The sequence below is a fragment of the Pseudorca crassidens genome, chromosome 14 (assembly GCF_039906515.1).
Source record: "Pseudorca crassidens isolate mPseCra1 chromosome 14, mPseCra1.hap1, whole genome shotgun sequence".
In the NCBI taxonomy this organism is placed as follows: domain Eukaryota; kingdom Metazoa; phylum Chordata; class Mammalia; order Artiodactyla; family Delphinidae; genus Pseudorca; species Pseudorca crassidens.
The window spans coordinates 80914651-80941780 of NC_090309.1; the positions used below are offsets into that span (position 1 = coordinate 80914651).

Sequence of the window (27130 nt, forward strand, 5' to 3'; positions counted from 1 at the left end):
ATTTATGTTTCCCTTGTCTCCTGATGCGTAGCACATTGCTCTGCTGTGTTACTCTACTGTCTTTACCTGACTCTTCCTTTTTAATTTATTCTTAATTCCATCCAATGAGGACTTGTCTTTTCCTCTTAGACTCTCCTTCTGTCATTTGTTAGTGATATTTTTTTACCTGCAGAATTATTTCTTCACTGTGGCTATTACCTGTCCTCTAGGTCGAGGCTGTCCAATATAGGAACCACCAGCCACATGTGGCTATTTAAATTTTAAATAAAACTAATTAAGATGAAATAATATTAAAGGTTTCTTTCTTCGTATCAGTGTCACATTTCAAGTGGTTAATATAGGTACATGTAGCTTAATGGTTACTGTATTGGATAGCACAGTTAGAGAACATTTCTGTGATCATAGCAAGTTAGATTATAAGCTTTTTGAGGGCAAGGGACCATTTATGTTAGCATTAAGAACATAAAATATGGACTTTTGATAAGTATTTTAGAATGTGTGAATGAAAATATACCCATACCATCCTTTAGTTTTTTGCCAAATTTTTTGTTTTGAATTTTTCTTTTCTTTTGAACCATTTTATGATCAAAGAGAAATCAGCAATTTGGTATTTTTAATTTTACATATTGTATATGATACGTATCATGTACCACTTATCATACCATAAACAGGAATCTTGTAGGTTTAAGGTTATAGGGATACTTTTGCATCATGTTCCTTGTGTTGCCAGCCATTGAGGTAATGTGTATTTTAAATACTTATGCTTTTTGTTTTTTTTAATTTTAAGTTATGACGGTGACTCCTTGATGATCATTCCTTGGCATGAACATAAACACCGAGATAAAGATTGGTGTGAGGAGTTGGAGTGCAGGTAAGAAAGAGCCAGCGTGAAAGCTCTTCATTTCTTTGTGGGGTGGATGAATAGAAGGCCCTGTGCAGGTGGTGTTGGTGGATGGTCATTTATTTGATGGTGGCCCTGCTTGAGAGTTTGAGTGAAGTTTTTTTAAAAACTTGACTTTACTCAAGGTATGTTAAAAATTCTTTTAATGGAAAAATGTTAAATGCTCCAAAGGATTTATTCTACAAGTGGTCCTTGTAGAACAACTCTTTTCATTTTGGGGTATTCCTTTTTACTCTCTGACATATACAGGTATATTTTTCATAGTTGTTTTTATGATATGTGTGCAATTTTGTTCTTGATTCAGTTTTAATTTTCACTTTTATACGACTTAACCATGGAAAGCCTCAGAACATGGAGGCATCATGTCCCACAGAAGGGGGTGGGAGATGAGGTGTGGGGCTGAAATTCCTGATGAGGAGCATTGGAACCCCTTTATCCCGCACTCCTCAAAGTCTGGTGAATACTCCCTGCTCGTTTTACATTTGATATGAATCATCTTATGCCTTTGGATTTTTTAAAAACTATGTGTATGAACTATCTGTCTGATAAATGTTAAATAAAAGCCCTAACCAGTAGTATGGTCATTGCAAGTGAAAAATTCTTTTAACTTTTTATTTTATATTGGAGTTGAGCCGATTAACAATGTTGTGATAGTTTCAGGTGCACAGCAAAGCAACTCAGCCATACATATACATGTATCCATTCTCCCCCAGACTGCCCTCCCAGCCAGGCTGCCACATAACAATGAGCAGAGTTCCCTGTGCTATACAGTAGGTCCTTGTTGGTTATCCTTTTTAAATATAGTAGTGTGTACATGTCAATCCCAAACTCCTTAACTATCCCTTCCTCCACCCTTCCTCCCCACCCCGTAACCATAAGTTCATTCTCTAAGTCTGTGAGTCTGTTTTTGTTATGTAAATATGTTCATTTGTATCATTTCTTTTTAGATTCCACATATAAGTGATATCATACGATATTTCTCTTTCTCTGTCTGACTTACTTCACTCAGTATGACAATCTCTAGGTCCATCCATGTTGCTGCAAATGGCATTATTTCATTCTTTTTTTATGGCTGAGTAATATTCCATTGTATATATATACCACATCTTCTTTACCCATTCCTCTGTCGATGGACATTTAGGTTACTTCCATGGCTTGGCTATTGTAAACAGTGCTGCAGTGAACATTGGGGTGCATGTATCCTTTTGGACCATGTTTTTCTCCAGATATATGCCCAGGAATGGGATTGCAGGGTCATATAGTAGCTCTAGTTTTAGTGTTTTAAGGACCCTCCATACTGTTCTCCATAGCGGCTGTACCAATTCACATTCTCACCAACAGTGTAGGAGGGTTCCCTTCTCTCAACACCCTCTTCAGCATTTACTGTTTGTGGATTTTTTGATGATAGCCATTTTGACTGGTGTGAGGTGATATATCATTGTAGTTTTGATTTTCATTTCTCTACTCGTTAGCGATGTTGAACATCTTTTCATGTGCCTCTTGGCCGTCTCTATGTCTTCCTTGGAAAAATGTCTGTTTAGATCTTCTGCCCATTTTTTGATTGGGTAGTTTGTTTTGATGAGATTTAGCCACATGAGCTGTTTATAGATTTTGGAGACTAATCTGTTCTCGGTCACATCATTTGCAAATATTTTCTCCCAGCCTGTGGGTTGTCTTTTCATTTTGTTTATGGTTTCCTTTGCTGTGCAAAAGGTTTTGAGTTTAATTAGGTCCCATATGTTTATTTTTGTTTTTATTTCCATTACTCTGGGAGACAGATCAGAAAAGATATTGTATTGCTACGATTTATGGCAGAGAGTGTTCTGCCTATGTTTTCCTCTGGGAGGTTTATAGTGTCTGGTCTCACATTTAGATCTTTAATCCACTTTTGAGCTTATTTTTGTGTATGGTGTTAAAGAGTGATCTAATTTCATTTTTTTTACATGTAGCCGTCCAGTTTTCCCAGCGCCATTTGTTGAAGAGACTGCCCACCATTGTATGGTCTTGCCTCCTCTGTCGTAGATTAATTGACCACAGGTGCCCAGGTTTATTTCTGGGCTTTCTGTCATGTTCCAGTGATCTATAGTTCTATTTTTGTGCCAGTACCATACTATTTTGATGACTATAGCTTTGTAGTATAGTCTGAAGTCTGGGAGCCTGATTCCTCCAGCTCCATGTTTCTTTCTCAAGATTGCTTTGGCTATTTGGAGTATTTTGTGTCTCCATACAAATATTAAGATTTTTTTGTTCTAGTTCTGTGAAAAATGCCATTGGTAATTTGATAGAAATTGCAGTGAATCTGTAGATTGCCTTGGGTAGTATAGTCATTTTGACAATATTTATTCTTCCAATCCAAGAACATGGTATATCTTTCCATCTGTTTGTGTTTTCTTCGATTTCTTTCATCAGTGTCTTATAGTTTTCTGCATACAGGTCTTTTGTCCCCTAAGGTAGGTTTATTCCTAGGTATTTTATTCTTTTTGTTGGCAGTGGTAAATGGGAGTGTTTCCTTAATTTATTTCTCTTTCTGATTTTTCATTGTTAGTGTATAGGAATGCAAGAGACTTCTGTGCATTAATTTTGTAGCCTGCAACTTTACCAAATTCATTGATGAGCTCTAGCAGTTTTCTGGTGACATCTTTAGGATTCTCTATGTATAGTATCATGTCATCTGCAAACAGTGACAGTTTAACTTCTTCTTTTCCAATTTGGATTCCTTTTATTTCTTTTTTCCTCTCATTGTCATAGCTAGGACTTCCAAAACTGTGTTGAATAAAAGTAGTGATTGTGGGCATCCTTGTCTTGTTCCTGATCTTAGAGGAAATGCTTTCAGCTTTTCACCATTGAGTATGATGCTAGCTGTAGGTTTGTCATATATGGCCTTTATTATGTTGAGGTAGGTTCCCTCTGTGCCCGCTTTCTGGAGAGTTTTTATTATAAATCGTTGTTGAATTTTGTCAGAAATCTTTTCTGCATCTATTGAGATGATCATATGGTTTTTATTCTTCAATTTGTTGATGTGGTGTATTAGGCTGATTGATTTGCAGATATTGAAAAATCCTTGTATCCCTGGGGTAAATCCCACTTGATCATGGTGTATGATCCTTTTAATATATTGTTGGATTTGAATTGCTAGTATTTTGTTGAGGATTTTTGCATCTAAGTTCAGCAGTGTTATTGGCCTGTAATTTTCTTTTTTAGTGGTATCTTTGTCTGGTTTTTGTATCAGGATGATGGTGGCCTCATAGAATGAGTTTGGAAGCTTTCCTGCAAGTGAAATTTGGAAGCTTTCTTCATGTTAGCACTAATGTTGGCAGTTTCCCTTCATTTTGTATCTTTCACTTTTGATATCTGAGTCAATAGAATATGTAACTCTTAGTTACCTTTTTCTCTCTGATGGCTTTTATTGTAACAGCAATTGAATGTCCTGCTGTGTTTTTGCTATTATTTGCTTTTAAAAAATTATTTTTTGAAAATTTTTATTAAAGTTTTATATAGTTGCAAATAGATTAAAGGTTTAAAAGTTTCTGCAAATCTTGTTTAAAAAAAAAAGCAACAACCAAAACCCATACTCCTTTGTTCCCCTTCCTTGTATCCTGCTCTCCAGGAGTAACTACTTTCACTTCTTTTAAAGGATCGTTCTGATATTTACTCCAATCTCTGAGTAAGCTACCCCTCTGATTTTAGCTACCCCTTGAATTTTTTAGTTCTGGCCATTATCTGTGGACTTGCTTCAGTGGAAGATAATGGTTTAGTTTCTTTTTACTCCATATACTCCGTTCCTCCTTGAGTGTTTATGTGACCCCCTCACCCCTTTAACAATCTTCTACTGTCATTTCAGTAGAGTTTCAGGAAAAAGTGGAGCTTAATGCATGGTATGTATCAGCCCTCTTTAACTGGAAGTCCACAGTTACCAGTTGTAATGAGAGATAGAGGATGGATATAAGTTGGAGAAGGTGGGAGGTTGATGCCAGTGGATATGGCGGAGGGAAGGTGTGTGATCCCGTTGCCCACAGTTCTCTCAGTTTAAGATGGTGCTTTTGACAGAGTAGCCCTGTCCCTTCACCTGATGCTTCCCAGTTCTCCTTAGCCTGTGCCTTTTTATGATTCTAACAAGGAGATGAAAGGAGTAAGGGCATTTCTTCTCAGACCAAGCACCGCAAGCTAAGTTGTAAGCAAAACTTGCTGCCCTGGAACTCCTCAAACTATAAACATGGAAAGCTAGGAAACGTTTGACAGAAGAAAAGATGCTTTTGAAGATGATACAAACTTTCCCAGGACATTTCTTTTTTTAATCCATTCATTTTATTGCCTCCCCCACCTCCCCCGACGATTACTTCCACCCTGTACTCCTATGTCTGGCAACCACCAGACTCTCTGTATCTACAAGGGCGGTTATAGGATATCTCGTGGCCTTTTCATTTACAGTTGACCCTTGAACAACGCAGGGGTTAGGAGTGCCGACCCTCTGTGAACTCAAAGGTTTGCCCGTCATTTATCATCGGCCCTCCCTCCATAGCCGTGGTTCCCCATCCGTGGATTCAGCCACCCACAGATGGCGTAGCACTACGGTATTTACTTTAAAAAAAACCTGTATGTGAGTGAACCCACGCTGTTCAAACCCATGTTGTTCAAGGGTCTACTGTAATTAATTCTGTCCTCTGCTAGATTCAAGAATACTGGAGGAAGAAAAACATGCAGCCTCTGTACTCATGAAGTATATAATCTAGCAGGAAGGTGCTGCTGCTCTAAATTACCAATGTGATGCGTGTTTTGAAAGAGAAGTGCAGGGGCCACTGGGAGCACATAACAGGGAGACCTAAACTTGGTGGAGGGCAAGGAGGTTTTCCCTGGGAAGTGGTATGAAATCTGAGATTGAAGGATGAATAGGATTTAGCTTAGCAGGGGGTGAGTTTGGCAAATGAGGGGAGGGAGTGTTCTAAGCAGAGGGAAGACCATTTGAAAGGCTCAAGGTGAGGTTCCCTTTAAGGACTGAAAATAAGACGTGGATTGTTGAAGTATACAGGACAAAAGTGACGTTGGAATCAAGGTGAGGCTAGAATATTTTCAGGCAGATGACAAGCTATAAAAGGAGGCATGGGGATGATATAATCATGTTTCTGTTTTATAAAAGACTGTATTACCTCGCGATATCGTGAATTCGTTTGTTTTTTTTTGTTTGTTTGTTTGTTTGTTTTTGCGGTATGCGGGCCTCTCACTGTTGTGGCCTCTCCCATTGTGGAGCACAGGCTCCGGACGCGCGGGCTCAGCGGCCATGGCTCACGGGCCTAGCCGCTCTGCGGCATGTGGGATCTTCCCGGACCGGGGCACGAACCCGTGTCCCCTGCATCGGCAGGCGGACTCTCAACCACTGCGCCACCAGGGAAGCCCGTGAATTCAGTTTTGATGTTGTTGCATTTGAAATGCCTGAGAAACATCTAAGAGCATATAGAAGGACGATTTTGGAGCTTTCAGGTGAAGTCTGGGTTAGGCGTAAAAATATGGTGGTCAGTTTATATTGTAGCATTGAAGGGGAGACCTAGAGAGAGTATAGTGAGAAGACAGGAGAGCTGGAGAATTTGGAAGAGCTAGTACTTAATGGTCAGCTGGAGGAGGATATTCTAGCAAAGAAGACCGAAAAGGAACAGCCAGAAAGATGGGACCTGTATAGCTGGACAGTATGGCATGACAGTATGACATGCTGGAACGAAAGACAAGCATGTTTCTAGAAGGAGAAAATGGTTAAATTCTGTGAAACAGTGCTGAGAGGGAAATAGATAAGGACTGAAAAAAGTATCAGAGGAACTCAAAGTTGCTTATGGGTATTTTTTCCCTGAAATGGGAAGATTTCAGGGGAAGGGATGTGACTTTTATGTGGCAGTGATGGAGAAGAATCACTGTGGTCAGAATGTTAATGATGGTTGTGAGTCTAGTTAAGTAAAGGACTACCAGTTGTAAGCACAGTAGGTTGTCTAAGTCATGTTGATTAAACACCCAAATATTTGTCAGCTTTGAGTCTGGTCATATATTATAACTGCTAGTAATTCCAATGGAAATAATACCTGTAAGTAAAAATTAAGTACCTGCTCCGGGCCAGACAGCATTCTCTGCGTACTTTATCTATATTATTTTGAATATTCTTGCATGGTATTATTCCCATTTTTGATATGAGCAAAATGAATCTTAGATGAGTTTTAACTAATTTATGCAAGGTTTCACAGCTTTCAGTGAAGGAATTGCACCTCAGTTCTGACTGAAGCCCATTGCCTTGTAATAGTAATAATTATACCACTTGTCCTTTACTGACTTACTTTAGATGAATGAATATCCCTAAGGGAACACGGTCTTTCCCCCTATTTCTATCTGAAATATCTTACATTAAGTTAATTTTTATTTCTTTTTACTTATTGATTTATTTTTTTAGTTCTTAACCATTGAAGGCAATTGGCCAGGATTGTCCTCGTAAAAACTCCTCATAATTTGTGATCCCTGTGAGGTTTTCCCCGGGTATCTTCCTCTTGATGTCGTTTCTTTTTCACTCCTGATGGCACGTAGTATAGAGTAGTTCCTTATTTTGCAAATTGCAGTGCATTACTATGTTGCTGATACCTACTGAAGTTATATTATCAACAAAAATAAGGCATATTTCCTCTTATTTTTATGAATGTGGAAAACAAGACTTCTTAATTTATATTTGGATCAGAATCACCTGGGGGTGTTTTTTACTAAACTAGGCCTGGCTGGCATCACAGGTCGTTGTGACTTAGTAGACCTGTGGCAGTTACTCAGCCATGTGCATTTTAAAGCTACCCTGGGTGATTCTGATTTTATTTAATACTTATTTGATTGATTTGTGACATAGTTTTTTTGATTCATTATCTATTCTGATTTTTTTTAATTGTGAAAACTAATAGGAAACTAAGCATCCCCCAAATTTCCCATTTATCTTGTAAGTGTGCAGATACATATAGGAAAACACACACAAACACACCCACCCACGCATACGTACATACATACTGCCAGTCTAAGTAACTGCTCTCTCCACATCTCTGTCTCTGTCTCCCTCTCTTTCACAAAATTATAATTTCCCCTAGCATTTCAGTCAGTTATTAATTGTTCTTTTTGTGCTTTGCAGAATGGTGATTGAGCCGAGTCTCCCAGATGAAAGTGAGTTCTTGTACGCTGCACAGCCTGAGTTGCTGAGGTACAGGACATCCCAGCTTACAGTAGAGAAGGTTATGGACTGGTATCAGAGCAGAGCGGAGGAAATAGAGCATTATGCTCTGCAGGTGAGGCCGGCAGTGCTGTGTCAGATCCTTAGCATTCAGTGCATGTTTTGGCTGCTGACAGCAGTGCCAGGGATCCTGTATATATTACTAGCTTGCAAGGGATGAAATGAAAATTTTTTATTACTTTCATTCATTTATTCTTTGCTTCAGAAGCGTTTGTGGTTTTTTTTTTTTTTTTTGGATTCCTAAAGAGCAAATACATATAACAAAAGCTGTTCAAAACCTTTCTTTAAAATGTAAGCTACAAAATATGTACATACTGATCCAGATGTTACATACATGCTTAATAGGCTTAATACCACTTTAAGTCGAAAGATTGTATCAACATAGAAATGCTTGATTAGTCCCCTGTTACATTGCATGAATGCAGTGGATTGTTATTTTCCTTTCCAGGAACCCTGTTTGAGGGTCTGTTTCTAACACTTCCCTGAAGTCCAAGCCTAATTTCCCTCAGTTCCCATGTGCCTTTACTGAGATGTGTAACAGCTTCATCAGAGGGGGGTGTAGAAGAGAGAGATGAGGGTTGTATTGTAGCTTAGGAGATCTAAATAGGAATCTGGACTCCTCTGCTAATAGACCTGGTGACTCTGGACCTGCTACCTACCTTTTCTGTACTTTGGTTTTTTCAGGGGGTGAGTTCTTATACTGGAGTCAGTGATAAAAAATAAAATATACAGGAGAGAACATTAAAAATTCTTCCAATTGAGTTCTCTGCAAATGTAAGCAAAAGTTGTCTTCATCCTAGAGAACAGAAGTTGGCAATTCGGAGCAAAGAATGGCAGAATGGCCTTTGAAATCTCATTCAGGTCTATGGCTATACCACCCTGAACACGCCCTATCTTGTCTGAAATCTCATTCAGGGTCCGGCCAGTGGGTGTCTTTTTCATTCTACTTGCAGTTTTGGCTTTGGGCTTCCTGTCCGACAATCAGTTTTTCATTTGTCAGGAAGGGTGATTTCAGAAAGGCTGATGAACAGCTGTATTGCAGGAAGGAATAAACCCCCTTGTTTAAATTTCTGCCTAGTGTATCTGGCACAGCCCTGTGTCTGCATTTGATAGCCTTCTTGAATTTCTGCTTAATCTAATTTCTATTTTTAGTATTCATAGAATTGACAAATTATTTGCTGGAGCTGATGGGAATATTATAGATCAGACTTTTCAGAGGATGGCCAAGAATATTTATAATTGACTTTTCAGGTTTTTGAAGATGGCTAAGGACATTTGAAAATGTTTAGAATTCTAAGATACCAGAATGAAAAGAATCTCTGGAGGGGATCCAGTCTAATTCTCTATGTTATAGAGAGACAAACTAAGGTCCACAGAAAAGAAAGTGAACAGCTTGCTCAGGGACACATAGTAGCAGAGCCAGACAAAATACAGGTCTCTGCATAGTATTTCTTATAGAGTCCATATAAAAATGGACAATTACACAAATCTTAATGACTGAAAGCCAGATAAATTAATCCAAAAGAGTGGATCTCAATTCTCAGACCCATTGTATTTTTTCTGTAGCAAATATTTTGTAATACTTCCTTATTATCCTGATGTGAAAATCATGGGCATACTGTATTTACAGAAATAATTTCCAAAAAATTAATATAATGACTTAACTGTGGTATATGGGATAAATAAAATATGTAAACGCGTGGTCATGAGTACACTAAAAAAGTGACTAAAGTCAGTGAGAAATCACTTTGAACAAGATAGCTGACATTGCAGACAGATTGAGGTGTATTGAATTAAACACTACAAATTGCTGTCTGGGATGTGAACAACTCATGGTAAATATTTTTTTCAGGGTATTTGAAGGTAGGCAGGGATTAGGACAAGGTGGTTGTGTGGGACTTCCTTGCACACTGTGGAATGTCTGTCATCCCTGGCTTCCACCCTTGAATGTTAGTAAGTTCCACTAATACTTGGGAAAGACAGAAATGCTTCCTCAGATTTTCGGAGCGCCTCCTGGTGGACAGTTCTGCTCCCATTGAGAACTGTAGTCTGAGACCAGTATCACACATCTGGAAATGACCAGTTCATATCGGTCACGTTAAGCAAAGGCATTATTTATTACTTCGCTGATTCAGGAGAAACTCACCTGTAAATAATTGATGAAGAAAGCTCTTAAGTGAGTCAAAGAGGTACATTTTTGGTAGTTTGTACAGGCACATGTAGGTTGTATACTGTGTAGCAGACATCTCTTAAGATCGATGGCATCATTTGATTTACAGGAGTTTACAAACACATGTAGTTTACTATTGTCTCTGGCTAACAAGAGAAGGGATTCTGTTTGGATCAGTTTTGTCTGAGCACTTTGTGGTTTTTAGCTGAACTTCTAGATATAACACTTGTTATTTCTTGCCTTTTTGATAGTAGCCATTGTAATGAGCATGAGGTGATATCTCATTGTGGTTTTGATTTGCATTTTCCTAATTATTAGTGATATTGGACATCTTTTCATATGCCTGTTGGCCCTTTGTATGTCTTCTTTGGAAAAATGTCTATTCAGCTCCTCTGCCTGTATTTTTTGTTTTTTGAATTTCATTTTTTTTTATACAGCAGGTTCTTACTACTTATCTATTTTATACATATTAGTGTATATATGTCAACCCCAATCTCCCAATTCATCCCACCCCCACCTCCCCCGCCACTTTCCCCCGCTTGGTGTCCATACGTTTGTTCTCTACATCTGTGTCTCTATTTCTGCCCTGCAGACTGGTTCATCTGTACCATTTTTCTAGGTTCCATATATATGCGTTAATATATGATGTTTGTTTTTCTCTTTCTGACTTACTTCATTCTGTATGACAGTCTCTAGATCCATCCACGTCTCTACAAATGACCTGATTTCATTCCTTTTTATGGCTGAGTAATATTCCATTGTATTTATGTACCACATCTTTATCCATTCATCTGTTGACGGGCATTTAGGTTGCTTCCATGACCTGGCTATTGTAAATATTGCTGCAGTGAACATTGGGGTGCATGTGTCTTTCTGAATTATGTTTTTCTCTGGGTATATGCCCAGTAGTGGGATTGCTGGGTCATATGGTAATTCTATTTTTAGCTTTTTAAGGAACCTCCATACTGTTCTCCATAGTGGCTGTATCAATTTACATTCCCACCAACAGTGCAAGAGGGTTCCTGCATTCTTATTTATTTCACACTTAGCTGATGTACAGTATATGAGAAAACATCATTCTAAGGCCCTGTGATAAAAGAGATGAGGAAGAGAGCATTATGACTTCTGTCCTAAGACACTGAATTTTATGGGAGTGGCAAGCATTCAAGTCATTCTATTAAACATAACTTTTTAAGTTCTATAATAAAGATACAAAGAGAAATGTTGGTAGAAGACTAAGGAAAGGACAGATAATCTGACAAATAACAGGCGAAAGCATTTATGGAGCAGTTTTGAAAAGAGGTGTTGATGATAATGATTATGATAGCAACTAATATTCCATGCGGTGCTCACATCCTGTCGTGCACTGTTATACGTACTTTACATATGTGATTTCCTTTAATCCTTGTCACCCTAGGAGATTAGTGCTTTCCTATTCCTGTCATATATACTCACACTGAGGCATGAAAATGTTGAAAAAAGAAAACGTCATTCAAGGTCACAGACCTAGCATGTAAGGGTGCTAGGATTTGAACCCAGGTAGACTGGATCCAGAGTCCCTGTTCATAAGCTCAACTAGGGGTAGACAGAGGAATGTGCACTTTTTCTTATGCCAAAGTCATGCAGAGAGTCAGTAAGATTCTTCAGTGCTGAGTCACCTCCAGTTTCCAAAGGCAGTGGAGACAGTGGCAGAACACGTAGGGCACATTGGGAGGAAGCTGCCTCAGGCACTCATGGTTACGTTTTGCCAATTCCAGGAACTCAAATATGACAGAGAGAAAAGAGAAGAATGATATTTTCATTTTGCCTTGTGAGTAGATAAAGAAGACATACAAAGTGTGATTAGATAGGTAGCCTTTTCCTAAAATCTCTTGTCTACTTTTTAACATGGTATATTCAGTATACAATTAGAAATGTACTTCTCTCTCTGTTCAAGACATTTCAGTTTTGGGAGTCTCCTTTTAATAAGAGGACATACTCACATGTGTATCACCAAATGATATCACTTGTTAACTTCTTCATAGAAATGAGTTGACCTAAGGCCAGAATGTAGCAAGGGACCATCAGATAGGTTATCTGCAGTTGCAGAAACTCCAAGAGCAAAAAGACAGATTGTAGAAGCCTCCAAAAAATTTTCACATGCCCGAAGGAAAGAACATGAGCTTTGAAGACAGAGATACATGCTTAGAATCTAGGAGTACCTTTACCACACTAGCTTCAGGTTACTCAAGCGTGAAAGTAAGTGATAAAAAGATAACCTACTGCACAATAATATTTGAGATCCTCCTGTCCTTATCTGATTCTTAAGAAGGAAAAATAAGTGGGAGCAGTTCAGAAATCACTTTACTCAATGGAACCTGGGTAGTCAGCATAGCACAAAGAAAAAAACCGCCTCAATCATAATCAAAAGCAAGGTTTGTCAGTGCTTCCTTTTGTTAGTACAGTTTTACTGTAACACAGCCACACCCATTCATTTAAGTATGGCCTGTGTTGATTTTCTGTTAAGTGGCAGAGTTGAACAAGTGTTGACAGGGCTCATAAGTCTAAAGTATTCACTGTCTGGCTCTTTAGAAAACTTTGCATCCCCTGCTCTGAAGAAAATCTAGAATAGCTATGTTGCCTCACACAATACATTAAGCATTGGAATCAGCAAATGGGAGCCCATAAGCCCCGAGGAATTGTTTTATGACCATAGGACATATGAAAAAAGCAAAATGCATTTCTGAAATTCCTCACTGACAACAGCTCTGAAACTGTATAGGATTTCTAGTTTCTTTTTTTTTTTTAACATCTTTATTGGAGTATAATTGCTTTACAATGGTGTGTTAGTTTCTGCTTTATAACAAAATGAATCAGCTATACATATACATATGTTCCCATATCTCTTCCCTCTTGCGTCTCCCTCCCTCCCACCCTTCCTATCCCACCCCTCTAGGTGGTCACAAAGCACCGAGCTGATCTCCCTGTGCTATGCAGCTGCTTCCCACTAGCTATACGTTTGGTAGTGTATATATGTCCATGCCACTCTCTCACTTCGTCCCAGCTTACCCTTCCCCCTCCCCGTGTCCTCAAGTCCATTCTCTACGTCTGTGCCTTTATTCCTGTCCTGTCCCTAGGTTCTTCAGAACCATTTTTTGTTTTTGTTTTAGAGTTCATATATATGTGTTAGCATATGGTATTTGTTTTTCTCTTTCTAACTTACTTTACTCTGTATGACAGACTCTAGGTCCATCCACCTCACTACAAATAACTCAATTTCGTTTCTTTTTATGGCTGAGTAATATCCCATTGTATATATGTGCCACATCTTCTTTATCCATTCATCTGTTGATGGACACTTAGGTCGCTTCCATGTCCTGGCTATTGTAAATAGAGCTGCAATGAACATTGTGGTACATGACTCTTTTTGAATTATGGTTTTCTCAGGGTATATGCCCGGTAGTGGGATTGCTGGGTCATATGGTAGTTCTATTTTTAGTTTTTTAAGGAACCTCCATACTGTTCTCCATAGTGGCTGTATCAATTTACATTCCCACCAACAGTGCAGGAGGGTTCCCTTTTCTCCACACCCTCTCCAGCATTTGTTGTTTGTAGATTTTTTGATGATGGCCATTCTGATTGGTGTGAGGTGATACCTCACTGTAGTTTTGATTTGCATTTCTCTAATGATTAGTGACGTTGAGCATCCTTTCATGTGTTTCTTGGCCATCTGTATATCTTCTTTGGAGAAATGTCTATTTAGGTCTTCTGCCCATTTTTGGATGGGTTGTTTGTTTTTTTTGATATGGAGCTGCATGAGCTGTTTGTAAATTTTGGAGATTAATCCTTTGTAAGTTGCTTCATTTGCAAATATTTTCTCCCATTCTGAGGGTTATCTTTTTGTCTTGTTTATGGTTTCCTTTGCTGTGCAAAAGCTTTTAAGTTTCATTAGGTCCCATTTGTTTATTTTTGTTTTTATTTCCATTTCTCTACTAGGTGGGTCAAAAAGGATCTTGCTGTGATTTATGTCATAGAGCGTTTGCCTATGTTTTCCTCTAAGAATTTTATAGTGTCTGGCCTTACATTTCGGTCTTTAATCCATTTTGAGTTTATTTTTGTGTATGGTGTTGGGGAGTGTTCTAATTTCTTTCTTTCACATGTAGCTGTCCAGTTTTCCCAGCACCACTTATTGAAGAGGCTGTCTTTTCTCCATTGTATATTCTTGCCTCCTTTATCAAAAATAAGGTGACCATATGTGCATGGATCTATCTCTGGACTTTCTATTCTGTTCCATTGATCTATAATTCTGTTTTTGTGCCAGTACCATACTGTCTTGATTACTGTAGCTTTGTAGTATAGTCTGAAGTCCGGGAGCCTGCTTCCTCCAGCTCTGTTTTTCTGTCTCAAGATTGCTTTGGCTATTCGGGGTGTTTTGTGTTTCTCTGCCTATATTTTAATTGGGTATTTGTTTTTTGTGTTGTTGATCTGTTTGAGTTCTTTATATATTTTGGAAATTAACCCTTTATCAGATACATGATTTTCAAATATCCTCTTCCATTTGGTAGGTTGTATTTTCATTTTGTCGATGGTTCCCTTTGTTGCGCAGAGGCTTGTTAGTTTGATATAGTCCCGCTTGTTTATTTTTGCTTTTGTTTCCCTTGCCTGAGGAGACAGATCCAGAAAGACATTGCTAGAATGATGTCAAAGAGTGTACTGCCTATGTTTTCTTCTAGGAGTCTTAGAGTTTCAGGTCTTACTCAAGTCTTTAATCCGTTTGGAATTGATTTTTGTGTATGATGTGAAATAGTGGTCTAGTTTCATTCCTTTGCATGTAGCTGTCCAGTTTTTCCAACACCATTTATTGTAGAGACTGTCCTCTCTCCATTGTGTGTTCTTTGCTCCTTTGCCAGAAATTAGTTGTCCATATATATGTGGGTTTATTTTTAGACTTTTAATTCTGCTTTATTGATCTATGTGTTTCGTTTTCTGCCAATACCAGTTTTAGTGTTTAATGACTGAAATTTGGGTTACAAAATATTTATTCAGGTTTTTAAAAAATAGCACTAACAAAAAGAAAAAGGCCTATACTGGAATGTAAAATAAATTATCATTTTTTACATTTCTTTCTTTCTTTATTTTATTAATACTTTATTTTTTAGAGGAGCTTTAGGTTTATAGAAAAATTGAGTAGAAAGTACAGAGTTCCCATATATTCCCCTCACTTTCTGCCCTACCCACTAGTTATCCCTATTATTAACAGCTTGCATTTGAGTGGTATGTTAGTTACAATTGATGAATCAAGATGTCTTTCAGTGGGCAAATGGATTAATAAACAGTGGTACATCCACACAATGGAATATTACTGAACTCCAGAAAAGAAATGAGCAATCAAACCATGAAAAGGTGCGGAGGAACCTTAAATGCATATTACTAAGTTAACGAAACCAGTCTGAGAAGGCTATATACTGTTTGATTCCCATCATGTGACATTCTGGAAAAAGAAAAATGATGGAAACAGTAAAAAGATCAGTGATTGCCAGGGGTTGGTGGTAGAGAGATGAATAGATGGAACACAGAGAATTTTTTAAGGCAGTGAAAATACTCTGTCTGATACCATAATGATGGATACCTGTCAGTCTACTTTGGTCCGAACACACAGAAAGTAAACACCAAGAGTGAACCCTAATGTAAACTGTGAACACTGAGTGATATGGTGTGTCAGTATAGGTTCACTGATTGTAACAAAGGTGCTACCCTGCTGGGGGATGTTGGTAACGGGGGAGGCTGTGCATGTGTGGGGACCGGGGTGATGTGGGGAATCTCTGTACTTTCTGCTCATTTTTGCTGTCAACCTAAAACTGCTCTAAAAAAGAAAGTCTGTTAAAAACAAAAACAAAGTTAGCACTTTCTGAAATATGATTTTTTAAGTCTAATTATAATTCCTAGACATCTTGATTTCTGTTTTAGTAATCAAGAATAATTATAAAGATTTGCTGTGCACCTGAAACTATTACAAAATTGTTAATCAGCTGTACCCCAATATAAAATAAGTTTAAAAAATGAATAATTATAAAGAAAGGAAAGTGCTTTGGGGATGCTTTACTTAGTTGGCTGTATACTCTTTCATCTCTTTGATTTATTTAAAAACACTTATAATAGGGGTATTGTTCTTTAGCTTCATTTTATGTATTGACGTTTCATGTGGCTTATGCTATAATCAAAGTGGTATCTGGCATAGTTTTATCTTTTTCATTTTTACAGGTTAAACTGATGTAGTGCTACTTCTTCCTTAGCGCCTACAAATGGCTTTTGGAAATCTTGTTTGTTGGTTTAGGAAAATGTGTACATATAGTGGTGAAATTTATCTATTGGGGGCTTGGGGTATATGGTATAATTCTGTAAGTTGTTAACAGAACCTACTTTAAGGTGTCAGTAATTTGATTTTCAAACATTTTTACTTCAGTGGTTATTTTGGAAAGCAACAACGTCAAAGTTGGTATTAGAAACACAGATCTGGATCGCAAAATTGGTTGAGTGTGTTACAAATTGCTAATATACTATGTGTTCAGACTATTGCACAAAGTTGTGCTTTACATGTCGAGTTTCTTCATACTTTCTGAGATTTTCTGAGTTTTTAAGAACTTGGTATACAAGTAGATGTGGCTTTTCCGACATTAATTGTCCTTTTGTTGAGGTATTGCCGGATCCCTTCCCTTTTGCCTCATGCCTTATCTACCTGTAGTTTCCTCCCTTATTTTCATTTGCGCCACTCTTTTCAACTGAACATGCAGTTCTTCCTTTTTCACCTCTTCACCTGTTAATCTCTGAGTCCTGGAAGGGCTTTGGGTGGATCTGTGATATCGCTTGGCATTTTTTCTTTGTGCTGCGTGACTGTTTCCTCTCCCCGTTTCCTCCTTTCCTCGCACCAACGCTTCCTTCATCATTCTCAGCAGTGATTTTGCTTTGTATTTCATGGTGAAAGTTGAGAAATCACTTCCATTTGCCCTACTCTTTCCAGTTTTCCCACAGGAAGAGGTCTCTCTTGCATTCTCCTGAACTTCTTTCTTTACCCGTACCCTGGATTCCACACCGCCCCCTGCTCGGGATTGTTCTAGCAGTCATTTTTTCTCTCTCTCCTGTATCTTTAACCTCTGGTCTATTACCCCCCTGCCTTTTTTTGGACGTAAAAAGTTCAAATCACTCCTATTTCATATATATGTGTATATATATATATATATATATATATATATATATATATACACACACACATACACACGTATATATATATACATGAAATAGGAGTGTATATATATATATATATACACATGTATATATATATACATGTATATACTCAGAGACTTATATATATATATATATATAAATTAGAGCCATTTTCTCCCTAGCTTCCGTTTTATCTGTCTTCTTTCCATCGCAGCTCAGCTCAGAGGTATCCACTCTGCCCTTTGCAATCACTTCCTCAGTGTTTGTTTACTCCTCGTTTCCCTGGTGTCTGGCTACTCCTGTCACTCCACGGAAACTCCATCAGTAAGGCTCCCTGCTCGCCTTTTAATGTCAGATCGCCTTCATTTGGTGTTTAACAACTTTGTCCTTTGACACTACTGCTTCCTTTTCCCTGCAATCTCTTCTCCTTAGGCTTCTGTGATGTCATTTCGCTTTCTTCATTGTCTTTGTCTTAGTTGTTCATGTTCCTCTCCGCAGTGTGGCTCAGAGTCTTTGGCTTGTCCCTTAAATATTGCTGTCCCCCCAGGGGGCTATTCTTGTCACTAGTAGAGAGTCTTCTGGTATTAGTAATTGCAGTTCTCCTAACTAGTCTGCTTACTTTCAGCCCAGTCCATTTCCAGTCCATTCATATTTCATTTGTCATTCATTCAATAAATACTGAGTATTCTTTCCAAAGTGTAAGTCTATTATGACATGCCTCAGCCGAAAATCCTTTAAATTTGCATTTTGGGGTAAACTGCAAATTCCTTAGCTCAGCAAACAATGTTCTTTTTTATCTGGCCCTTCTCTGCTACTCTAGCCTCGTTTTTCATCACTTCACTTCATACCTTCTTTTCAGTTTATGGAACTAATCGTACTTCCTAACATTCATGCATCTCTGCCTTCCATGCTGTTCTCCTGCGCTTCTTCTTTCTTTACTTACTAATATCCACTGATGCTTTAAAACCCATTTTAAGTGTTCTCCCCTCTGGGAGACTTCGTGACTCTCCGGTTGGGCTCCTTGCCCTCTTCTTTGAGATCCCAGGCACCCTCACTCCACTTCAATCATTAATTTACCAGATTGTGTTTCCCTACAAGATGGAGACATCTTTGAAGGAAGAGACCTCATCTTATTCAGTTTTGTATTCCTGACACTTAGAATGGTGTTCAGTTCATAGTAGGTTCTCAATAAATAATTGCTTTTCTAGGAGTAAGGGAGCAAGTAAGGAGAAGTATAAGGCACTGGGGGTTAAGGCCACATTAGATGATTCTGCTTTCAATCAGAATATGTCCATTTTATAAACCTGATCAAGTGATGGGAGTGAAATTGCTGTGTATTGAGCATCTGCAGAAAGATTATTCTTTGTTTTGTTGTAAGGGAGGTCTAAGTAGTTGAATTGGGACAGAGAAGGTTGAATTAATCAGTTAATCGTTCAGCAAGAGTTTATTGAATGTCATCTATAGGGAGGACTTGTGGAAGGAGAGGTACTGTACAGGACTATGGAAGCCAAGCATTCTTTTTGGGGCAGAGTGGTATAGTGAAAATAGGTTAATTTGACATTATCACTACCTAGCTATGTTTTTTTATTTTTATTTTTTTCCTGCTTGTTAATGTTCTGAGAATTAAATAGACAAATATATGTAAACAGCTCAGTAAACTGTAATGCTCTACAAATTGAAGATGGTTGTCTTTCTTTTATTTTTATTTTCAGTATTTCTTGGTGATTATTTGATTCTTTTGGGACAGTTTGGTGCTAATATATTTCATAAAGAAGTCTGATGTTTTTGTACTGAATAAAAAAGTATGTAGTAATACAGTTTTATGTAAAATGATTATAAGGATTATTGCTAGATTCTATACTAGAGGCTTTTACTTTAGAATATATCGAAAAGAAAGATGTAATACTCAGAGACTTACTGTTGCCTTTCCATTTTAGGTTGACTGTGCATTGTCACTTATTCGACTTGGAATGGAGCGGAATATTCCTGGTTTGCTGGTTCTCTGTGATAATTTGGTTACTCTGGAAGCATTGGTTTATGAAGCAGGGTGTGATTTAACCCTAACCTTGAAAGAACTCCAGCAGATGAAAGACATTGAAAAACTAAGATTACTGATGAATAGTGTAGGTTTTATTTTAAAACTTTCTTTTTAACTATTCTATATGTACTTTGATTAATATGTGTCTCAAAGCCAAAGATGTAGTGTCCTTCAAACCAGAGAACTTAGTCAATAAAGGAAGGTTTCTTGACTTAAAAAAAAAACAACCAAGTTTTATGAATAAATTACTGAAGGCATCCAGAACCACTTTGGCTGGTTTTGTACCTTCTTTGCCCTTCATCCATAGTTATCTGTACATGACTTTCTTTCCCCCTTCTAGCGAGGCATATTTAAATTAGCTGTCATTCTCATAATCATGTTTCTAATCCTCACTTTGTTAAAATTCCCAACTACTTGTATATTCAGATGATTGGCTGGGTGGTTGTATGAAGAAAACATCTTGGCTTCAGGGTTTGTATGTGAAGGAGAATTTGCCCGGCCATTCGTAGATTTTTTTTGGGGGCGGGGAGTACAGTCTCCAAAGTTAGGAACTGATTTCTGCTGAGCCCACTTTTCCTCTCTTTCTCATGCCTCTCACCATCTTTTTTTCTCTTATCAATCCCCCTTTTCTCTTTCCCTCTGTCCCCACCTCCCTTTTCTCTTACTAATTTCTTTTCCCTATGATCCACCCAGTGAAAATTGAGTTGTGTTACATGCAAGATGCCTCTTAAGAGATTGAGGTGTATCTCCTGGGATAAAGACGAGAAAGGATTGTATAATTTCAGGGATAATAAGTAAGATTATGTGTGTCATTTGGAGTTTCATGAAGGTGGATGTGAAGGGGTAAAACAAACAGAAGAAGAGGAAAAGTGTGGAAGAGAATCTGGGATTTCTCAAGTGACTCCTTTCTAGAGCTTCTTTATGCGGATCTCTCTCTGTTCTTTTCCCTTTCACATTTTCTGTCGGCCTATCCCACCCCCGCCCCCACCCGCTAACTCTTTTTACACATACACATACATACACTTTTGAGGTAGAATCTCTCTTTGCTCTGGAAGACCTCAGGACTGAGCAGCAGTAGGAGTAATAGTAGCAGCAGCGTGTTTGTCTTACAGAGCTGGGCTTAGGCTGTCACGACCTAGTAGCATGTACCATGGTACTTAGGGTGGTCATGGTGCTAAAGAGATGGATCACAGTGCTCTTGCTGCTGTTGGCTCTACCAACCCCAGGCAGAAGGTGAGTCTCCTTGTGAGGCGTGAATTGGAGTATGTTTTAGAAAGTGTTGGGCTTTCATTGTTTCACACAGAGTCTGATTATCCTTGAGCTTTAACTTGTCTGTTATTATCAGGTATTTAATTTAACGTGTGTTTGTTTTGGTGAATTACATTTTCAGTGTTCTGAGGACAATTATGTGACAAGTGCCTACCAGTGGATGGTTCCCTTTCTTCATCGTTGTGAGAAACAGTCTCCTGGTGTGGCTAATGAGCTATTAAAGGAATATTTAGTAACTTTAGCTAAAGGAGACTTAAAATTTCCCCTGAAGATATTTCAGCATTCCAAGCCTGATGTAAGTAGAAACTTTAACATCTTAAAAAAATCTCTGTACTTTTTTCCCTACAGAATTAGGTTCTGTTTACAAATTTTTTAATACTAGGCTTTGCAAGTAATTTGTCTTTAAACAGAAGAAGTAGTTATCATTTTATTCTTTAAAAATGTTTTAGCAGTTTAGTCCAAAAATTTTTTGGAAGTTTTTAAGATTATGTTTACCTTGATTGATTTACTCCAAAGTTTGTTGACTCTTTACTACCTTGTGGAAACTGGCAATACCAAAAAGACTAATAATTGAAAGGTATTGAATTCTTACTATACGTAGGCACTTTACAAGTGTTAACTCATTTAATCCTTGTAACAATCCTATGATGTAGATATTTTGATTATATTACTGTTACAGGAAAAGAAAATCGTGATACAGAGTGGTTAGGCAATTGCCCGGGGTCACAGTAAGGAGTGGAACCTTGGGTTCAAACATAGGTTTTCTAGTTTCCCAGCTGTGTTCTTAACCATTATGCTTTACTGTAACACCAGTAGAAGAAGAAGAAAAGACTTCTACCCTGGAGGACCTTCAAAATATTTGTTAAAATTTTTAGGATCCCATAAGGAGATCTTATAATTATTCTTAATAACTCTTACATTTGCTGAAGACTGACCTATCTATCTGTCTATCTTCTATCATCTATCTATCTATCTGTCTTTTTTATAGAAATCAAATAGTTGTTCAGATTTACTGGTGATAAATCGTTTTGTTAAATCCAGGTTACTTTTGAAATGTAAATAACCTCTTAATTTAACCATAAATCAAATATACTGTTTCAAGGGATAGTGGCTCCCTTTCCATTGGAGGGGACTCAAGCAGAGTGGCGTAGTCACTCGAGGCACTGACTTTGTAGTGAGAGTTAAAGCATTAGGTTGGGATTCAAGCAGAAGCATTGAAGGCCCCTTCTAATCCTAAATTCTAATTGAAAGTACTCCTTGTACTAGCCTTTGTTAGCAATTTGATGTCCTCTAAGGTATATGGTCATAGACCATTACAATCAAGCTGAAAAGGAAAGCATTGCTTAGTTAATCTCACACATTTTTTGGTTTCTGGAAGGGCTGTCTGTCAGAAATATCTCTGTTCATTGGCTATTTAAAGTTTTCCATCTTCTCATAAGCAGTTTCCACTTAGTATTCTGATTTTAAATTTGGCGTGGTTTACTATGAGCCGAGGGCGGGCTGCTTATGACAGCAGAATGCTATGTGAGAAGCAGGATGGGTTGAATATGAATGTTTTATGAGGAAGAAAGAAGTGACTTTAAATTCTTCGAGTAATCTTGTTTGTGATCCTTCTTCCTTACAGAGTCTTGTAAATCCTTTGTATATAGTCAGGTTTTTGTTGTTTTTACTCGATAATTTATCATGTGCCTTTTGAATAAAATATATAGCCATTTGCCTTTCTTGAAATATGTCAAAATCAAAGCAGAGAATAATGGTGTTGCTGGGCTCTTCCTTTCCAATCCACCCTCTCCTTTTCTATCGATGTTATCTTTCCACAGCACAAATTTGATCATGTCATGGTCTACAGAAAATCTCTGGTGGCCTCCCATTGCCTGCAGGGTAAATGTTGGCGTGGAAGGTTCTTTGCGGTCTGCTTCTAGTCTACCTCTTCAGCCTCATTTCCCTTCATGAATGCACTGGTTTACCCACACTAACTTTTCACCTCTTGACCCTATCAGGTTCTTTCATGCCTTTTTGTGTTCTGTGAGGCTATTTCCTTTGCTTGTGATAATCAGACCCCTTTCCTTCATTTAACAAATACCTGCCTACCCTTCAGGATCCTGCTGTCCAAGACTCCCTCTGCTGTGAAACCTCTGGGGACTTATCTGTGCTAGGGTGGGCCTTGTAGCTGCCTCTAGAATAATGCATCTCTCACTGTGCTGTCATTGCTTGTTCAGGTTTGTCTCTCCCTCTCTTTGTTTCCTGGGTCTGTCCGCTCTGTCTCTGGTGTCTGTACTGCCAGGGACTAGCGCGGTGCCTTGTAGCGAGCAAGTGCTCAGTGCGCTTGGGCAGGGCAAATGAAGGAGTGAATGATTGACTCTGGGTTCATTATGATGCTTTAGATCACTTGGTTACATTTATTTGCTGTGCTGGGATTGTCCTTGGAGCATTGTTTTTATTTTATTTTCCTTGACTGTTCGCGAAAAGAATTTACCTTGGATCTGCCATGAATCATGCACAAGGTATTTTTAGTGCTCTAAAGGGAGCCGTGATTTCTGTATCCAGCAGCTTAGGTTAAGGTGTGCTGCATTAACAAATGACCTTGCAATCTTAGTGGTTGACAACAGCAAACGTTTATTTCTCACAAGTGTCGTGTAGGCTGTGGTTGGGTTGGACTTCTGCTGTGTTCCATGTCCTGTTCATTCCAGGACTCAGGCTGAAAGAACAGTCCCCTTTTCTAACTTGTGGCACAGGAAAAAGAACAAAGAACCACACAGTGGCTCTTAAAGCTTAGCTCCCAGTGCCTCAAATTACTCCCTCTCACATTTCACAGGCTGAGGGCTCTGTGGCCGCACCTGGTGTTAATGGGGCAGGGAAGAACAATCCTCTACTAGAAAGAGGGGAGCGAATAATGGGAACAATAAGACAAATACAAATTTGTCTTTTCAGCTATCTCATGTGTTTCAAACTCTTCCTCTCTCTTTTATAACATCCTGATTTTAAGCACTCATTTCTGATTTTAAGCCGTTGCTCTTTGCTTGAATCCCTCTTTGGGAAGTGAAACTTGTGAAGTAACTTGGGCAAGTCTGGATAGAGATGACTTGGGAATAAAATATTCTACCTTCTCGTATCGTTTTCTGTCTTTTATACTGTTTTTTTTTTAATGCATTTGTGCATCAGAACTATATGGATTAAACAGAAAACAATTTTCTAGGCCCAACCCAGGTATAATAGATTAGAATTTGGGGGAATATGGAATATGCCACTCTTGTTTTTGCTGTTCCCACCATTCTCCTACAGTGAAGGTCACTTTAACCTGATCGGGTATTGAGCTGTTTCAGGTTTCAAAAAGACTGTCCTATTTCCAATTCTCCCGTATTCCTAGGGTGTGGTCCTTTGGGGGTCCAAATTAGAAGTATTGAATACTTACTAGGCCCTTCTGCTTGTAGATACCAGACTGTATTCCAGTAATGGGGACAAATGGGGAAGTCTCCTTAACACTGTAAACTCTCAGCTGCAATTTCCTGTTGGCCTACTTTGGGCCCACACTCCTTAGGAAATTGAAAAGTGCCTCCAGGACTGTGCTGTTCAGTATGGTAGCCACTAGCCATGTGTGGTTATATAAACTAAAATATAAAATTGAAAACTGTTACCCAGTCTCACTAGTTTTCTGTGCTATTCCCAGTATTTGACAATTACAAACAGTGCTACAACGAGTAAGCTGTTTATATTTATTTTGTATTATTGGCATATCTTCAGGGTATATTACTGCAAGGGGATTCCGGGCTCTAAAGGCAGGGTTGTGTTGGTATTACCACATTTCTCTCCAGACGGGTTGTTCCAATTTACATTTCCACCAGCAATGTATGAGCATGGCTGTTTCTCCACAACTTTGCAGACACAATTTCTTGTCTTATTTAAAAGATTTTGCCACCGTGATGGGTGAAAAGTTACCTTTCGGTGTTGTTTTAATTCGTACGTCTCTAAACATGAGTGAATTTGAGCATTTTCCCATATGCTTGAGGGGCATTGTCGTCTTTGTGAACTGTCCCTTCCTGCCTTTTCCCCATTTTTGTGAACTGTCCATTCCTGTCTTTTCCCCATTTTTCACTTTGATTTTTGTTTCTTTGTGCCTTAACTTTTAGAAATTCATATATATTAGTGTAATTAGTCCTTTTTCTGTGGTTTCTATTGTGAATATTTCACCCAGTGGGTAGGTTGTCTTTTGACTTTGTTTATGGTGTATTATGTCATGCAGAATTTTTTACAGTTTATTTTTTGTGTAATCAAATTGAGCAATTTTTTTTTTAATTGCTTCTGTATTTTGAAACATGGTGGAAAACCTTTTCCCATTACAGGGTTAAAGAAGAAATCACTCATGTTTTCTTCTAGTACTTGTATGGCTTTATTTTTATGTTTAGACCCCTAATCTATTGGGAGTGTGTTCTTTTGCAGGGTGTGAGATACGGATCTATTTTATGTTTTCCCTTATGCTACCTAGTTGTTGCAGCACCATTTATTTAAAAAGTTTATCTGTACCTGAGTGATTTGAGATGCCACCTTTGTCATATACAAAATTTCCATTTGTTTTGAGTCTAATTCTAGAGTTTCTCTATTGTTTTATTGGTCTGGTTGTCCATATACTAAGTACCACACTGTTTTAAATTATAGAGATTTTATAGTCTGGTATGGGTAGTATTCCTCTGTAGTGTTTTCTTCCCCCAGTTTTTCAAAAGTTATTCTTGTATATATATTTTTTCTATCTGAACTTTAGTATAATGTCCAGTCACCCTATTCAAGAATAGGGGACATCATTGTATTCATATCTTTCTTACTGTCTTTCGGGGGTGTTTAAAACTTTTCCTTATATAGGTTTTGCACATTTCTTGTTAAATCTATTCCTAACCACTTAATTTTCTGCTTACATTACAAATTGGGTTTTATTTACCCTCATTTTCTCTAACTTTATTGTTCGTGTATATGAAAGTTATTGATTTTTGTATGATAATTTTCAGTGATCCTTTCACTGTTTCATTGAGTTCTTTTGTTGCTTGTTTCTCTGGGGTTTCCCAAGTATTCTAGCTTAACATCTGTTGTTCTTTTTCTAGTTGTCTACTAGTGCATAATTTTAAGACCCTTTGAAAGAAATTATGACTTTGTTACATTTTACTTTGCTATGCAATATGGGAGATAATTAGCAGCCTGTGGTGGGGAAGGTTTATTGATTTCTTGGAAAGTCCTAAATGGGCCCCCTTCTGTTAGCTTGAGGTGGGACAAATGATGGTTTAATAGTGACCACTGAGATATTAGTACAGGAATAATGAGAATAAAAGGAAGTGTGTCTTACTATATGAAGTTGGACATCTGTAGAGAGTCTAATAGGACAATAGTGAAAAGTATCTTAATGTGAGCCTTATGATTCACGTACACAGTAGAGTGTATTAAGAAGGCTATGCTGAGTGGCATAGGAAGAGAACGGAAAGGTGCCATGGGAGTACAGAGAGGAAAAAGAATTCATGTAGAGAGTCGTATGAGGATTTATCCATTGGACCAGCAGTAGCAAGTATAAGCAAGAGACTCTGGAAATCTGGGGAAGTCCAACTGAAGTCAGCCAAATGGACATAAAACTGGAGTATTCGGGAGATTTTAGAGACTAAGGAGGAAGACATTCCAGGTAGGAGTAGAATAAGACAAGGGGACCTAATCAAACTAACGATATGTTTAGATAAAGGCAAGTTATTTAACCTGAGTGGACTAAAACTTTGAGCAGAGAGGTAGTGATTCATAGGACTGGAAACGTGGGTGGGCACCAGGCCATGAAGGAGCCTGAGTGGAAGGCAAAAAGCTTGCTCTTTACCTTTCACGCTGAAGGTCTACTAAAGGGTTTTGAGCATGCCTGATCAAATAGGGACTCTAGAACATTTAACTTTCAAGTGACACTTCAGCGTCTCAGGGAGGGAAAGACAGGAAGCAGGAAGATATCATAAGCATTCTACATGTATTAATTTATTTAATCCTCACAACAATGCTATTAAGAAGATGTTAATATTCCAGTTTTATAGATGAGAAAAACAAGGCACAAATCTGTAATTTTTATATCCCAGAAAATACTTTAAGAATGGGTCTCTGTGGTTTACAATGGGAAAGTGACCCCCAATAGCCATTTTTCTGCATCAGAAATATGGAGTGTATTTTGGGATATGAATATTACCGCATTGCAATGCGACTTCTTTCGAATAGAATGTCAATACTGTTGTGTTAAATGACTAATACATAATGCACACTGAAAAATAGTAAGTTTGAACATCTCTGAATATTAGTTGAGGAATTTTATAT

At 38.1% G+C, this 27130-nt stretch overlaps 1 protein-coding gene across 2 annotated transcripts in view; it reads left to right on the forward strand.

The window, feature by feature from the left end:
* NBAS (NBAS subunit of NRZ tethering complex) overlaps nucleotides 1-27130 on the forward strand; it is a 341606-nt gene that overhangs the window by 123351 nt on the left and 191125 nt on the right. For both annotated transcript variants that reach the window (XM_067703666.1, XM_067703667.1), the window contains 4 exons: nucleotides 788-871; nucleotides 8037-8190; nucleotides 19443-19628; nucleotides 20934-21107. In XM_067703666.1, coding sequence (XP_067559767.1) covers nucleotides 788-871; nucleotides 8037-8190; nucleotides 19443-19628; nucleotides 20934-21107 — 598 coding nt within the window. The remainder of the gene's footprint in view (nucleotides 1-787; nucleotides 872-8036; nucleotides 8191-19442; nucleotides 19629-20933; nucleotides 21108-27130) is intronic.